Below are 16,140 nucleotides of genomic sequence, written 5' to 3'. Positions count from 1 at the left end.
AATTCTTCAGCAGGACCTTCCTCCTGCTGGCGGTTTCTTCAGGAACGTCTCCCTTTGTATCAAAGGAGCTAGGGCAGACACATGTTCTTCCCTCTGGCGCCCTCTCCCTCTCTCTCCGAGTTTTCCCAGCCAATGCTATAGTGCCCAAGAACCTCTCAAACCCAGACAAGAGGAACATAATTTACCACAGCTCAGAGAGCAAGTGGAACACTGAACCAACAGTAAGCGGGACAAATAATAGAGACTGTTTGAAATGCTGCACATGGAAAGGTTATGGGGCAAAGAGGGGTCTATAAAGCTGTTTACTGTGATGGTGCAACTCTGGGGAAAAGAAGGAGTTTAGATTGGGCACCAGAGTCAGGTGGGACAAGGACCCAATGAAGGCAAGGAAACAAAGAGGAATTCACAAGTATAAAAAAACTGTAGAAGTAAAACAAAGCGACTGGTGTGTGGGTGAGGTCAGGAGATGTGAAGGTGGACTGAAGGGCCATTCATAGAGGATGACGGACGGTGGAGCAGAGTACTGAAGTCTGTGGAAGAGTTGGGAGTGCAGGTGAGGTACTGTGTATGAAAGAGAGTAGTACAAAATGGAAACAATGAGCTGGGATTGAATATGTGAAAGTGAGTGGTAGTGGAGATGGGGGCAAGAGGTAGTATAGGGGTAGAGAGAGTGTATAGGGTGAAGGAGATAGTGTGAAGATAATACAGAAAGAGAGAGAGGGGAAGGAGATGTACAGGGTACGGCTGAAGATAGGAGAGAATAGTCAGTGGGGGAAGGTAGTGGTAGAGATAGAAAAGAGGAGCAGGAGAAGACTGGAGGGAGTGAAGAGGAGAGAGGTGGGAGGGGTGGAGAAAGAGAGAGAATGCAAGAGACGAGAAGGAGAGAGAGAGATAGGACGGGGGGAGCCAAAGGTGAGAGGAGAGAGAAAGGGGGGGGAGACGAGAGAGGGAGTAGGAGTAAAAAGGGGAGGCAGGATTAAGAAGGTGTAACATCAGTGAAAGGAAGTGAGAGGGTGAGACAGAGAAAGGGGGAGTGTCTGAGAAAATACAGTCTCCATCTTGGCCACTATTGATAGCATGGGAATACCAGACCAGGGAAGACTTAGGAAGCCCCAGAGGGAGTAAGATAGAAAGTACCTGGGCCTTTAGGTCCACCAGTTGTAGACAGGCTTGTTTAGACAGTAGGGATCCTTCATTTATAGGTTTCAAGCTAACCTTGGGTTACAGGGAACGCTGGGTTAGGGTGGTTGAAGCCCACATGAGGTCGAGGGACCAAAAAGAAAAATCAATTTGTCTGATTTATTTACAGTCTCAAAACCCTCAAAGTAAATCTTAAAGTCAATAAAAACCCTTGACCCATCTATCATACTCTTGGGATTCTTAGGCCATCTCTGACACTCGTTACAATATTTGGTCTGTGATTGGAAGTATGTTTGTTTTGGACTGATTTTCTCTAAAATGCCCCAGTGAGGAGTTAAAGGCCGGCATGATGTTTGATGACATCCTGTATTATCTTTGGACGCGGAACATGAATTTTCCAACATAGGTGACCTTGCCTGCTACCTAGGAATTTGCAAACAACCTGGATCCAGTTTAGAGATCGCTCGACTACCAGGTTCCCATCCATGTAACAGTCTATGATATGTTGAGGGTGTTGCGCTGCTATGATTCCACAGGGCTGATCTATACACTCTGAAATCTCCAGTCTCACACCACAGAACACCACAGTTTTGTGGTATGTTGTACAGTTAAAAGTCTTTCCATCGCTCAGTACCCCCATTGGCATCGATTCCTGTGGGACAACCTGATGTATAGATTTTTGCAAGGTTCTCATATTTCATAATAATTACACATAGTTCAACCAATCCTTTGCTGTATCACTGTCTCAAGATTGAGGGATACTGTATCTCATCTACAGTAGTGGGAACCCACCTTTGCCCAGCATCTGAGAGGCACATTGGGAAACAGCCGGATCAATCACATCCCTAGCAGCCTACTACCCCCACATCAGCGTAGGAAGTTCAGGAAATTCCTATGCGGCAAACTAAATTGCTTTGAGACTGCCTGCAGAGCTAAAGAAAGATTGCTGCAAAATGATCTTGTGATCAAGAAAGTGGCAAGATGATTGCCTTTTGTTTCCCCTATTGTTATTGCAGAAAACCCAATCAAGGAAATCAGCAAAGATCTGTGTGGCCATGCGCTGCATCCTCATAGAGAGACAGTAGTACAAGTAAGTTGAAAGCCACTAACTAACCATAAAATGTCACTCGCCCCCTTAGTTCTCCACATGCACATAACACATTGTTTCCAACTCAACCAGAGTCAATTATCATTCACCAGTGGCTAGTAAACACACAAATTTGGAGGCATTGAAACAGCTGATGACCTCTTTGTAGACCCTATTGGCATGAACATTGTCTGTAAACTGGCCATGCTAATAGGGCCTCATCCACTAAAGATGTGCAATGAATCCAGACAATAACCACGTTCTTCACCTGGTTTGGTCTCTGAAAATACAAACGCCTCAGTTTATCCATTTCCTTGAACACAGAGTTTTACCAGATCACTAAAGAAAACACACCACTTGGACTAGAGAGGGTCAACAATCTTAGAGATTACACTCTCACACAGTATATGAGCATCTGACGAGAAGAGTGGAATTTCGAAGCATACACAGCTGTAGTGTTATACTTTACACAGAAACATTTGAATTCCTGGAGGAAAAAGTTACATGCTCTGGCTATATCTTCAGCAAAAATGGCATCACCCCTTGAAAGGTTTTGGACATCAAGAATGCAGAGGTTCTGTAAACAGTCTCACTCACTCATGCTCAACTCCGCTAAGACTGAAGTTCTCTATTTCCCATTCAAACAGGCTACCTCTTCCTCTCCCCTCTTCTAGTCTTCTCTCCTGACTACCTTCCTTACTCTGCTTCTGTTCGCAACCTTGCTGTTGTCTTCGACCCTTCTCACAACTTCTGGCTCTTCATCTTCATATCTACCATTGCGACCAGACTGAATCTCATCAACATTGGAAAAATAAGATATCTTGTTCCCTTCAACACTGCAAAGCACATGATCTCCTCTTTAATGGTCTCTTGACCCGACTACTGTGCCAGTCTACACTATGGCCTTCCCAACTATGCTTTTTCACCCTTCAGCAAAGTCCCAATCTTTTCTGTCCATATACTCTTCAACCTGCCCCGCTTCAGCTCCACCTCCCCAGCCCACATCAGTTAGGCTGGTTATCGATGAGACAAAGGGCAAAGTATAAAGTCATTCTCATCATCTTCAAAATTATACAGAGACTTTCCCCACCGTACCTATTGGCCCATCTCACTCCCTACTCTGCCCCTGCTCCCTACAATCATCCACTGCTCACTGCCTTGCCTTCGATTGTGCCGCTTGCGCTATTCAACACTACTCCCACTCTATCTCTATTTAAATCCAACCTGCTAGCACACCTCCTTTAAGAAGAACCTCTTGCATAGCATTCTACTCTACCACATCTTCCCGTTCCGTTCTCATCTGCCCCTATCTCTCTATGCAGGGGAGTAGACTTTTGGTTTTCCCAGGGGATGGGGGGGGGCGTGGGGAAAAATTCTGGGATGTCGCATTTTAAGTATAGGAACTTTCATATTGATTGCCTTTCCCGGGGGACCAGAGCACCCGCGCACTTGGCTCCCCTGTCTCTACGACAACCCCACAGCACTTATCACTCACCCCTTCATCCTAAAACTTAACACTTCCTCCACTATCCCATTCCTACATCATGCTATACTGTACTTTGGTTCATGTTAATACCTCCCCTGCATCATCTAGTCTTATGACCATATCATCTGACCCATTGTTAAGGACGCTGGTCCTTCACACACTAAATCAATGTTAAAAAGGATTTGTAAGCATTTTTGTGTGAATAAATACATTGTTTTCCCTGTAATATTCATTAAGTAAATTTGTGTTTTTAAATAGGTCAACCGGAATGGTCAACTATTTTTATTGGTTCATTCTGGAACTCGCTACTCTGATGGAACCTTGACAGCTACAAAGCAAATCCAGCACCCCATTTGAAACAACTCCTTTGAAGTAGGAATGTGACCTAAAGTTCTAATGGTTCTGTAGAAAACAACTTCTTCTTCAACTCTTCCCGTGGGATTTTCAGGAGACAACTGAATTCAGATGACAATAGCAAGCCGGTATAGTTGTGCGACTCTATACCACCCAACACATCATTGCCACTTCACTCCAAGGCGGCATAGGCGGGTCACAAGTACTCTGACGGGGATGAGTAAGACTAGGACTTTAGTAGTATGGTTTGCCCCATACATACTACTAAAGATTACTAGTAAGTAATCGGCCCATTAACCAGACCATTCAGCTTATAGAGATTCGGCGCTCCCAACAAAAAGGGGACATCATCGTTAATGTTTTAATGTGCCACAAAATGTTTGAAGTGCTGCAAAAAGTGTCAAATATGATAGTGTAAGCATCTGCAACGTATTGATATTCATTACCAACACATACATGACAACCCTCACGATTTTTCTATTAAAAATGTTGCTACATTCTTCATTTCCCCTCCTAAAATAATTCTAACCCCAACGATGCTATGGGAGCATTTAATTCTCCCAATGTATGTGACGAAATCTCCCTAGCAGACAGTTGCTGCAAAATATAGTACATGTATGCCAGCAGAACAAGTGGCCCAAAGTCCCACACATTGGTCCCTTTGTGAGAGGTTGTTTTCATTCCAGAGGCACAATAACGGCATTAGAAATTAAATTCTGCCAGCTTCGTAGTTACCCATATGTTTAGTTAAGCATGCATGCAAAATGTACATATTTGTGCAGCAATATTTCCTTTTCCTTGCACACAATTTGCAAACAAATTACATAATATCCTCGTGATGATGATTAACATGTTCAGAGCAAACCCAGCAGACATTTTCCCTGAACCAGTCGTTATCCTGTCCCGGATGGTCAGGCTTTAGGTGTGCCCTCTTGCTCAATGTACCCTGCAATGTATCAGTATAAGCTGGTTTGCCCCATATTACTGTGCCCAAATAGCTATGCCAGGAACCAAAGCAGTATGTGCCCTCTGCTTCACCTGTTACAAAGGAACTGGTTTACCTTCCAACCTCGTCAAGGAAGCCGCCATATTTACTGCGCTTGAAAGTCAACTTTATTTGCCAAGTTCTTAGAAACAAATGAACACATCTAAAAATACGGCCGTTGCAAACGTGGTTCCCTGTGTATGAATTGCAAATAGTGACGCCATCTTAGAACTGAAAAAGACTCAGTTTGCAGAGTCTATATAACGGGCGAGAAACATGAAACACCAAACTATGGTCCGAACAAATTGGTAAAATGGTTAGAACTATGTAGAGTGTATAACATCTGTTTAAAAGTGTAGCAAATTATGAAGATATATTTCTATATATATTCTGTTATTTTTATTGCAATTTTGGTCACTTTTAAAACAGCCAAATCAAAGCACTTAAGAACTAAGTATGTTTTATTTAAATATCTACTGTTTTTACTTTGCCCGGCAAGTTGTCTTCGGAAAGAGCGTGGAGTTTGCATTCCGAGATGGCCGCTATTTATCACAACGAGTTCTATGTGTTATCTATGGCTATCGCTAGACGGTCGGAGCAGCCGCCCAGCGGACTGCAATTACTGATGCACCCACCGTCCGTAAATGCATTAATCATTACGGCGTTAATAGTTGTGGGTGAACGTTGATCCGGCTTCCTGCACGCACTTTATTCCCGTAGAAGGGTCCCAACAGCACCATAGCCTCATCAAGATTCATGTTTTTATATCGCGTCGCGGAACTGTAGTGTGAGCCCCTTGTTGTTGGCCGGAAAGTTTTTTTCGCAACTCCACGCCGAGACTGAGCAGAGTTACTCCATGTGCAAGCCTAACGTTGAAGAATGGCAATGCGGCGTAAAGGCGATCCACTACAGAATTGCTTGAAGAGTTTAAAGGGAGCCAGTGCCTGCCCCGACAGATTCCTGAGGTGAGAGTGAGACATTTGGCACTGCCCCGTCGTGTGTGTCATTCGTGTTACTCTGGTACCGCAGTCCCTCCCAGTGGACACCATATCTTTAGGGCTATCTTTAAACTGAAACTTCCTGCACCCCATTACCCCCATTCCCCCTCATGTCCTCCATAGGGTGGTATCCTGCCCTGCAAATCTGATGCCCTTCTTCCCACACACCAAACCCACCAGCCGTGCCAACAGTAGGGTGTCCCAGGCAAATTTCCTGCCAATACCTTTGGGGTCACTTTATTTCTCCAGCTGGTTCTCCCTTAGTGCCTCTCCTCACATCACTGTCATGTGTCACCAATACATAGATGCTGACTTTTTACAGTAGGCTCGAAGGTCACTTGGGTTTTGTCCCGCCGACCCCCATTGCTCTCCAATAATGTGCATATTGTGCTAAATTGACATACCCACCACCTTAAAGGACACAAACCACTGCCAGCCCACCACACTGAGAACAACTCACTCCAAAATCACAACTAGCGCACAGTTCACTTTGATTTACCTTTTTGTGTATTTGCCAAGATACAGTTGATAGTTCCCTTAGTGTAGGAAATGGGACAGAACACAGTTCTGGCAATGTTTGTCTTGCCGGATATCCAGGTATAGCGTAGGTAACTCCCACATCTGTTAGCGATCCAAACTCTTATCCACGAGCAGCCCACGCTGTTTGGAAGCTGATGGGCTTCTTCTCATCACGCTTTATCATTAATGTCTACCACACAAGCACTATCCTGGTTTGGGGTCCTCGGGTCATCCTCCTTCTGTTTGACCGGATCCTGCCATCCCTCATTACATTTCTTCCTTCTCCTGCCTCTCCCCCCTACTTTCCCCTCTGCTCCCACACTGACTGAAGTGCCACGCATCTGTACTCCACCTCAGAAAACCTTCAAAGGCAGAGCTCAGCTCCACCTGGTGACCCTGAACTCCTGCTGAGCCAACAAACACTGTGCTGACATTTGCCTCCTTCTTGAAGACACTGACCTTGACATTCTCGCTCTTACTAAGACATGGTTCAATGCCAGCTCAGTCACTGCTTTCGACTCCCTCCTACCTGACAGCTTTAAGATCATTTCCAAGCCTCAACCTCACTGTGCTTCCGGTGGGGTTGCCTTAATCTTACTTGAGTGGGTTTGTTCTTTCTTCCATCTTACCCATTCAGCTCTACTCTTCCTTGGAGAGCCTGTTATGCAAGTGGGTTATTTCTCCATCCACTCTGATCATTGCTCCATTTACTGGGCTCCAGGCACTACCTCCCTGTTCTCTCTGAATGGGCTGATTTGTGTTCCTCCAATCTGCTCCTCCTGGGTGACCTTAACATCCAATTGGACTCCCTGGCACAGCATCCACTCTATTCATTGACCTCTGCACCTCTCTATCCATCTCCATTCTCCCTTCTGGTCCAGCCCACTCTGCTAGACACACTCCGGTCACCCTCATCCACTCTGACCTCCCTCTCTAATCTCCCATGGTCACCCCTCTATCCTGGTCAGACCACTCTCTTGTCTCCTACCACCTGGGTCTGTATGGCCCTGTGACCACTCCTCCAAAAGCCCAGCCAACCTCGTTCACGAACCTCCGCCCGATGAAACGAGTGTCAGCTGCTGCCTTCACTTCCACCCTATCCCGCCCCTTGCCCTCCCAACTCACTCTACCTCTGACACTGCTCTCTGCAACTTCCACCTGTGTCCATTACCAACACCCTTGACATTCTTGCCCCAGTCATGAGGATCCGCTTGAAACCCACCTCAAATCGCAACACCTGGTACGACTCCGAACTTGTAGCCCTGAACTCTGCGGGACAGAAGTGGAAAACCTCATGCTCACCCTCTGACAAACTGCCCACATTCAGGCACGGGTAACTGTCCCATCCAACAACACGGTGGGACTTTTCAAAATCTGGAGAGAACTAGCCAATCCTTCCGCACAATCATCCTCCCCTGTTTCTTCTCGGGCCCTCCGAAATGCACTTGGAACAGCCTTGTCACTCACTCTCCCAACCCATCCCTTACCCCTTTGCCTCCCTTGGTCACTCGCCCTCCTCGTTCGCCCTTGTCTCACCAGAAGAAGTCACCAGCGTTTTCTGCTCCATGAGGGTCTCTTCCAAACAGGTTTCCCCTTACTCACCCAGAACCATCAAGGACAACATTGGCTCTCTTGCCCTTACACTTGCTGATCTCTGTAACCTCTACTTTGCCACTGGTTCTTTCCCTTCCTCCCTCAAGCACTCATTTGCTCCTTCCTTAAAAAAAACATCAGCAGACACTACCTGTCCAGCCAACTACTGCCCTATCTTCATCACCCCCTTTCTAGAGAAACTGCTGTAGAAGTTGTCCCTGTCCTAACTCCACTCTCACACTGAACTTGGTGGTGGTCTCCACGACCATCAATCTGGATTCCGAGCATCCAAAGACACGGACACTGCTCCTCTGAACACCCGTGAAGAACTGCGCACATCCCTGGATTCCAACTCCCCCTGTTCTGTTTGACACGGTCAGCCACTCCATCCTCCTACAAAGGCGTTGCAACACCCTTGGTATCTTAGAGCGGGCACTGGACTAGCTGACCTCCTTACTAACTGACCGCTCATCCAAAGTCATCTTGGGCACCTTCTCCTCTCCTACTTCCTTCTCCACAGGGCTCTGTTCTCTTGCCTTGGCTCTTTAACATCTACCTTAGTCAGCTTGCACTCCTCATCTCCTCCTTCTCCCCTGACTTCCCGTGTTATGCTGACGACATACAACTCTTCTTCAGACTTCCTGCTGACCCTCTTGCACCTTCCATCATCCCTGTCTGCCTTTCTGCCATCCGGGTCTGGTGCACTTTCAATGATCTCTGCCTCAATGCCAGCAAAACGGAGATCCTTCCCATTGGGACCCATGCTCCCGACTTTTTCCCTTCACTCCGGCCTTCTTCCATGGGCTCTCCCCTGGCTCCCTCTTCTGAAGCCAGAAATGAGTCATCTTCGACTCCTCTCTCCTTCACACTCGGGACATTCCCAAGAAGTCCCACTTTCAGCTCTTCCTTCTCAAAGGAATTATACCTTTTCTCACCTCCTCCCCACCCACCCACCAGAAGCTCAATGTTACCGGAGCCCTGGTTCTCTATAGTCTTGACTATTGCAATAGCCTCCTCCTGAATCTACCTTCTTCCACTCCGCAACCCTTCCAGCTAATCCAGAATAGGGCAACAAGGCTTATCTTTGGCCTCAAGCCCAGAGACTGCTTCTCTCCTGCCCTAAAAAGACTTCACTGACTGCCGGTTGCTTCACGGATTAAATTGCAAATCCCTCTATCATCCACAACGCTGTCTGGGGCCTGGGACCACACTATCTGCAACTCTCCCTTACTAAATATTCCCCCTCTAGACCTATGCACTCCTCTGGCACCAACTATTTTTGTGTAAAGCGTTTCGCTAAACGGAGAGCAGGAGGTTGATCGCTTTCCTCAGCTGGATCCCTTGTTTGGAACAGCCTTTGTCTTGAGCAGGACTTTCTTAAATTCCAGAAGCTCCTCAAAACGTTCTACCTCCTTCTTCCCTCCCTCTCTCCACTGCTAATCTCACAGTTGCTTGTTTGGTGTTCAGGGCCTTGACCTCCCACACCAAATCGCCCCCAGCTTCTGTATATCTTCAGCACTTGCCTCTGTTCACCCTTCATCCTGGAGGCTCGCACATACCTTACATTGCACTTCACCTGTTGCTCACCCACGAGCATCTATCCCATTCCCCCTCCCCTCTGTACTTGCATGTTCTGAACACTCACACGGCAAAGCAGGTTTGTCCTCCCCCTTCCACTGTGCTTAATATTTGTATGTATTTGAAATTGTTTCTCAGCCCCTTTTCTCCTCCCTGTTGCCGCTTTGAAACAGTATTTGCTTCCTGTATAAGCACCTCAAGCGAGCCATAAATAACTAAATCTTACCCTCCATACACTGGTCAAGTAATTCACAGCAAAGTGTTCTTTCGATTTTACACACAATGCCAGCACTTGGCTGGTAGTTCTGACAGCTCTACATCTAAATGATGGATTGAGGTGTTTTTTTCCTAATTCCCTGGTAGAGAGGGCAAAATAACAACAAAAAATGCATTTTATTCTCAGTTATTTTTTGCACAGGGACCATTTGTTAGAACCTTTACAGTTCCACTTGTGTAATAGTTCAGCGAGTGGTAATGTGCCCAAGCAAAGCTTGAGATATTGTGCCCTTGAGATCTTGGGGTTTACTAAACCCAAATAAGCTTTGTAACCAAAATTCTGCTTCAACTCCCAATATCTCGTTCCACTCTCGCTGCTTGCAATGTCGGTAAGAAGTCCACATGCTCCCATCATGCACAGTCTTTTTTGATTCATTGTTTGGACCTCCTATTGATGAGGTGTAGTTCTAACCAACACTCATGATATCCAAATGAAGTAAAGGCCTCCTTTTAGATACTTCATCCAGGACAAATACCGACCACCCTCCTGAGATAAAATATCTTCCAGAGCCAGCCTATACTTGGTCAATCCAAGAGTAGTCCAAACTCTAATCCAATAAAATAGAGGTTTGGGTTTCCAAATAGTTCAATCTCCAGGAACACAGCAATAGTAGAATTCTTGGGCAGCCCAATACATTTTTCACACATTTGTTTTCATGAATAAGTAGTCGGTCACAATTATTTCCTCCCTATAGCTCTGCCCCATAGAGCGCAGCTTGTCCAGCCTGGGCAGAATAGGCCTCCAGGGATACCCCCATTGCCATAGTTCCGAGCAAACTTGGCAATGATACCACTATAGCGGTTGAGGGTAATATGAGCCTTTGCAACCTGGGTGGTCCACTTACAGTTTTCAGCAAATCGGAACTTCCAAGTAGTCCTACTCACTGACTTGCTCGACTGTTTCTCCATTGAGTATCACATTTAATTTATTATTACCCTGTTCCTGAAGGCTATTGTCTTTTTTTTATTTAACATTTATGGACAGCCTATTAGCATCGCAGTACTCTTCAAAAGCAAGCAGTTGTGTTTTCAATCCTGATGTGGTTAAAGATAAAAGTATGAGATTGTCTGCAAACATTAAAATTTGGGACTCTTCCCCACCCAAAACTGGTGCATCACAGGACAACTTAATTAGTTTAGGAATAATACCATCAATAAAAAGACAACTTTTTGGAGCTCACTCCCATTTGAATGGAACAATCTCGGTGACCCTGCCGTCTGCACTTAATACATCATCCTTGTTTCCAGTATATAAACTTTGTATAGCCTTAAGAAGAGTGTGGCAATGCTCATATCTGTTAGGATCTTCCATAACCTCGACCTAGGCACTATGTCGAAGGCTGTTTTTAAGTCGATAAATGTGACATATGTTACTTAAAGATGAGAATATATTTGTCCCACAACAGGCCCAATCTAAAACTATGGTCGATGGTACTAATGTGAGCCTGAAAACCAGCCTGTAGGTGGTGTATAATATTCATATTTTATTGAGAATTTGTAAGGCAGAATTGTTTCAAAGTGCCAGAAGGCTAAATGGGAAGGGAACAGGGGAAATAACAATGGCAAAAACAGTTAAAAAAAACAGTCGTAGTCCTACTACGCCTTGTGGCATTTGGGTGTGCGAGTGCATTGGGCAGAAGTGCAGGGGATGGGGATGGAAGGAGGAACAGAGGGAGTGGACAAGTGCTGGAGGGCACGGTAGAGGGGGGGTGGCAAATTGGTAAGGGGAGCCAAGGAGGAGAACCTCAGGCTAAGTGCTAGTACAGGTGACCCTCAAAGGGTAGGAAGTGGAGCCGCCAAGCGGGGGCCTGCAAGGGCAGTGCAGTGGGGGGAGGGGTGCTGGTTTGACTGGGAAGAAGGGCCTGCGATCCTGGAAGATTCATGTGGAGCATGCCACCGGTCACAGCGGCAGTGGAGTGTTTAGCAAGGAAAGGAAAGGGGTAGAGAAGAGCAGAGTGAGAGCAGTTACTGGAACTGGTTGAGGTTTGAGAGGGGCAGGGAGGCTATTCCAGCGGGACGCACCAGCTGAGGAGGAGAAGCTTGGAGAAGCGTGTGACAGTCAGAGAGTTGGAGTTAGAGGAGCTTAGGGCTGTAGCATGGGAGTATTTGAGAGGGAATGTTGGAGATGGCATGGTCCCAGAAGGCCTTGTGGATGATGCCAAGGGTTTTGAATTTGATCCTTGCAGCCACTGGGAGCCAGTGGAGGGATTCTGGGGCTGGAGAGCCAAAGGGAGGAAAGAGGCTGTTGCAGTTCATCATGGAGAGGACCAGAGCTCTGGTGACAGTGGGCTTCTGGGGGAAGGTGATAAAAGGAAGAATGCCACTGAGGTGAAGGAGCTGGAAGTGGGACCATCTGGAGAACTTCACTCCGTCAAACCTCCCCTTTCAGCCGCACAAACACTTCTCATTCACATTTTGTCCAAACCCCCCCCACCCTACCTCCTCCAAATAAGATGTCACCCACCTCCTCTCCCAGGGGGCAGAGATGGAGGGCGAGGGGGGGGGGGACTTCACTGCTGCTTCCAATGCCTATAAAGTCACTATGCTGAAAACTAAAAGCGCCACCTACAATAATAGAATTCACAACGCCAAATCCAGCTCTAAAGAGCTCTTCTCCATTATCAGAGAATTGGAGTCGCCCACCTCCCCGCCAGATTCTTGTAATAAAGACATCCTCTGGTGTACTAAAATACAAAAGGCCCTCTTAGACAAAATCACCACTTTGCCAGCCAAAATTGAAGTAATAAAACTCAGCCTTGCATCTTCTGTCAAACCAAGCAAGCCACTTGCTCCACTTTCTATAGGCAGCAACCCCCACCCTTCAAATGCCAATACGTGCACTCCTCATCCCAGTCGCACCTAAAGAGATCAAAGCTATCATCGCAAGCCTTACCCTTCCAGATATCAAGGTGACATCTTCCCTGCTACTGTCATAAAAGAGGGGGCAAAGGATCTTGCTACTTTCATCACCTCATTCATTAACTCCTCTTTTGCATTGTGCACTGTCCCCAAAAATGTTAAAGATGCTTAGGTCATGCCTCTCATTAAAAAAACCTAACCTTGACTCTAGCATTCCTACTAATTAAAGACCCATAACAACCATGCCCTTCCGCATGAAATTACTAGATAAAGCAGCCTACATCCAGATAGAAAACCAACAATCTTCTGGGCCTTGCGCAGTCCGAGTGAACTGGGTCTAGACCCAGACATGGTACTGAGACAGCCTTGCTGGGCATAAAAATTCAGCTGGACGATGACAGACATTGAAAACCCGGATTTACTCCTCCTACTCGACTTTATCAGCAGCGTTCAATTTAGTCGACCACACTATATTAACCACTCATCTTACTACAGCAGCCTCCTTCTCCACCAAAGCAGCTGCCTGGGTCCATTCATTTCTCTCAGACAGAATTATGAGATTATGAGGGTGTTCTCCCCCACCGCAGCCGCAGAACCACTTGTGAAGTCCTGCAGGGATCTTGTGTCTCCCCAACCATGTATAACATTCACAAAGCTCCTATTTGACCATTTAGACGGCCTTGGCGTACAAACTATATGTGGACGATACACAAATTCTTATCACACTTTCAGGAACATATAAGATTCACTACTTCTAAATGAAATATACAGCATGATTCAAGCTTAAATGGGCTTGGTCTTTGTCTAAGTGACGACAAGACCGATCTACTGCTCATAGGCTCCAGGCAGAGACTCAACAAGATGGCCCCCAATATACCTCCTCCAACATCGATGGGAACAATATCAAAGTAGATAAGGATGCCAAAACTTCGAGTTTATCTGAACTCGACCTTATCCCTTTCCAGACAAAAAAAGCAACAGCATCATCAATGGCATACATGTCCAAACTAATAAACGCATTCAGAGCCTTCTTTTCCACTAACAACTGCATCACATTGGCTAGGGCACTCATTCTCTCTAAATTGGACTATTGCAATACCCTATACTTGGGCACTAGCCAACGAAATTGAAACAAATTGCAAGTATTGCAAAACAATGCCCTTAGAGCGGCCTTAAACATTCCTCGTTCCAACCATATCTCACAAATTAGACGTAACACCAGTTGGCTACTAAGACAGAATCACATTCAGAACCCTAATAATCACCAACAAATGTCTGACCAACTATGCACCGAAGTACCTGGTCCACAAATTCTCCGAAAAGTATCCCTCCAGACCTACCATAGCCAATTATGCCCACTGTCTCAATATCGCTAAATTCAAAGTGATTAAAGCTGGTGGTGCTAGCTTCCCAGTGCTGGCAGCCAAGACCTGGAATGCTATGCCCCCTGCGCTAAGATCAGAACCTTGCTTCCTGGAACAAGGTAAAAACCTGGCTTTTCTCCCAGGCTAACTAATGCTCTACCACTGACACTAAAAGCTCCTTAGGCTAGATACACATTATGTGACTATCCTTGTTAAGGTCCTACGCAGAACCTTGTTTATCACCTAGAACTTTATACACATCCGTCCACTAAGTCTTGTTGTAAATTGACATAAACTGTGATGTAATTTCTATGTAAATTGTAAATATGCGACTTGATCTGTAACACAAGTCTGGTATCCTGCTCGCTATGCCCTGCACTTTTTGTCTTGTCATTAACTTTCCTGTCTTATCCTGGTAATGCTACCAGATTTTGTTAAAAAAAAAATAATAATAAATTGTTGTATACTCAAGTAAAAGTGCCCAGATACCTCCGGGTTCGGTGTACTATACAAGCAAATAAACTTCTTAGTAAGGTCAATGATGTGAGGGGTGAAGGAGAGAGCGTAGTTGTTTTTGGCCTCACACAATGGTGAGGGTAGAGGGCCCAAAGAGGGTATCCCTACATATTATCCCCACCAAAAATATCACCGTATATATGGTTATCTGTAACACCATAGGCGATATTGGGGGGGGGGGGGGAGATAATTTGTGGGAGCGAGGGTTGCGGGGGTGTTCCCCGCAGGGTCCATGCCTCAATATTGCCGCAAAAATATGGCGATATTTTTGTATAGCCATATTATTGCTGGGATATTAACACATGGAACCCCCAAAGAGGATGGCCAGAGGGTTGGAGGAAAAGAGGACACGGGTGTCTAGATGAGGAGGATCTGTCTTGCTGGCATTGAGACAAAGATAATTTGCTGCACACCATGCCTGAATGGCAGACGCAGTCGGGGATGAGAAAGGAGGAAGAGGGGGGAAATGGTGGGAAGTTTGATGGAAAGCTGTGTGTCATCGGCATAACACTGGAAATGGTAACCAATAGCAATGTCATAACCTGTAACCAAGTCACTCTCTGTGTAACAGCGCCTCGATGCCCTTGGGCTGTCGCTGCTCTTTATAAATGCAAATAAAAAATAAATCCGTTGAGAAAGAGGGGCGAGATTGCTATTGAAAAGCCATGTCAATAGTATAGATCCCTGGGGGATGCCACAGGCAGAGAGGGTGATGGTGGAGGAGAAGGGGACAAGTCGCATCTGTGAAGGGCGGTTATTAAAGAAAGAGGTCAGCCAATCCAGTGCCCGGTCAGTGATGCTGAGGGTGTCATGGAGTCATTTTATGAGGATAGAATGATTGACCTTGTCAAAGGCAGAGGTGAGATCAAGGAGAATGGGAACGGTAGGAGAGTTGGAATCGAGATTTGCAAGCATGGTTTCACAGGTGTTTAGGAGAGCAGTTTCCGTGCCTCTGGATGCCTGGAATCCAGATTGATGGTCATGAAGGCACCCAGCAAGATCAGCGTGGACGGTCAATGGGGGAGGATCAACCTCTCCAGGAGTTTACGCTGGAAGGGGGTTGTGGAAATAGGATGATAGTTAGCCAGGAAGGAGGGGTCAGCAGACAGCTTTTTTAAGAGGGTGTGCACAAGGGAGTGCTTAAGAGATGGAGGGAAAGAGGCATTGGCGAAGGAGTGGTTACAGAAAAGAGCCAGGGCAAGAGAGGATATGTTGTCCTTAATGGTTGTGGAGGAGCAGGGAGGCACCTGTTTGGAGGAGTTCATAGAGTGCACACTTTAGAGACCTCATCGGGTACTATGGGAGGAGCAATGAGTGATTGAGTGGGTGGCAGGAGGGGGGACAAGGAAGGCACGGGGGGGGTGGAGGCAAGAGGACGAGAGTGA

General features: G+C 46.2%; 2 protein-coding genes across 2 annotated transcripts in view; one reads left to right on the top strand and one right to left on the bottom strand.

The window, feature by feature from the left end:
• Positions 1-5,211, bottom strand: part of MCEE (methylmalonyl-CoA epimerase) — a 92,369-nt gene extending 87,158 nt beyond the window's left edge. The window contains exon 1 of the mRNA XM_069624921.1: positions 5,129-5,211. Within this exon, the coding sequence (XP_069481022.1) occupies positions 5,129-5,156 (28 nt within the window). The 5' untranslated portion in view covers positions 5,157-5,211. The remainder of the gene's footprint in view (positions 1-5,128) is intronic.
• A 253-nt stretch (positions 5,212-5,464) lies between these two features.
• MPHOSPH10 (M-phase phosphoprotein 10) overlaps positions 5,465-16,140 on the top strand; it is a 120,883-nt gene continuing 110,207 nt past the window's right edge. Inside the window, exon 1 of the mRNA XM_069624920.1 lies at positions 5,465-6,017. Coding sequence (XP_069481021.1) covers positions 5,932-6,017 — 86 coding nt within the window. The 5' untranslated portion in view covers positions 5,465-5,931. The remainder of the gene's footprint in view (positions 6,018-16,140) is intronic.

This window comes from Ambystoma mexicanum, chromosome 11 (genome assembly GCF_040938575.1).
Source record: "Ambystoma mexicanum isolate Mex_15411 chromosome 11, UKY_AmexF1_1, whole genome shotgun sequence".
Lineage (NCBI taxonomy): Eukaryota > Metazoa > Chordata > Amphibia > Caudata > Ambystomatidae > Ambystoma > Ambystoma mexicanum.
This window is presented reverse-complemented; position numbering and strand designations above follow the sequence as displayed.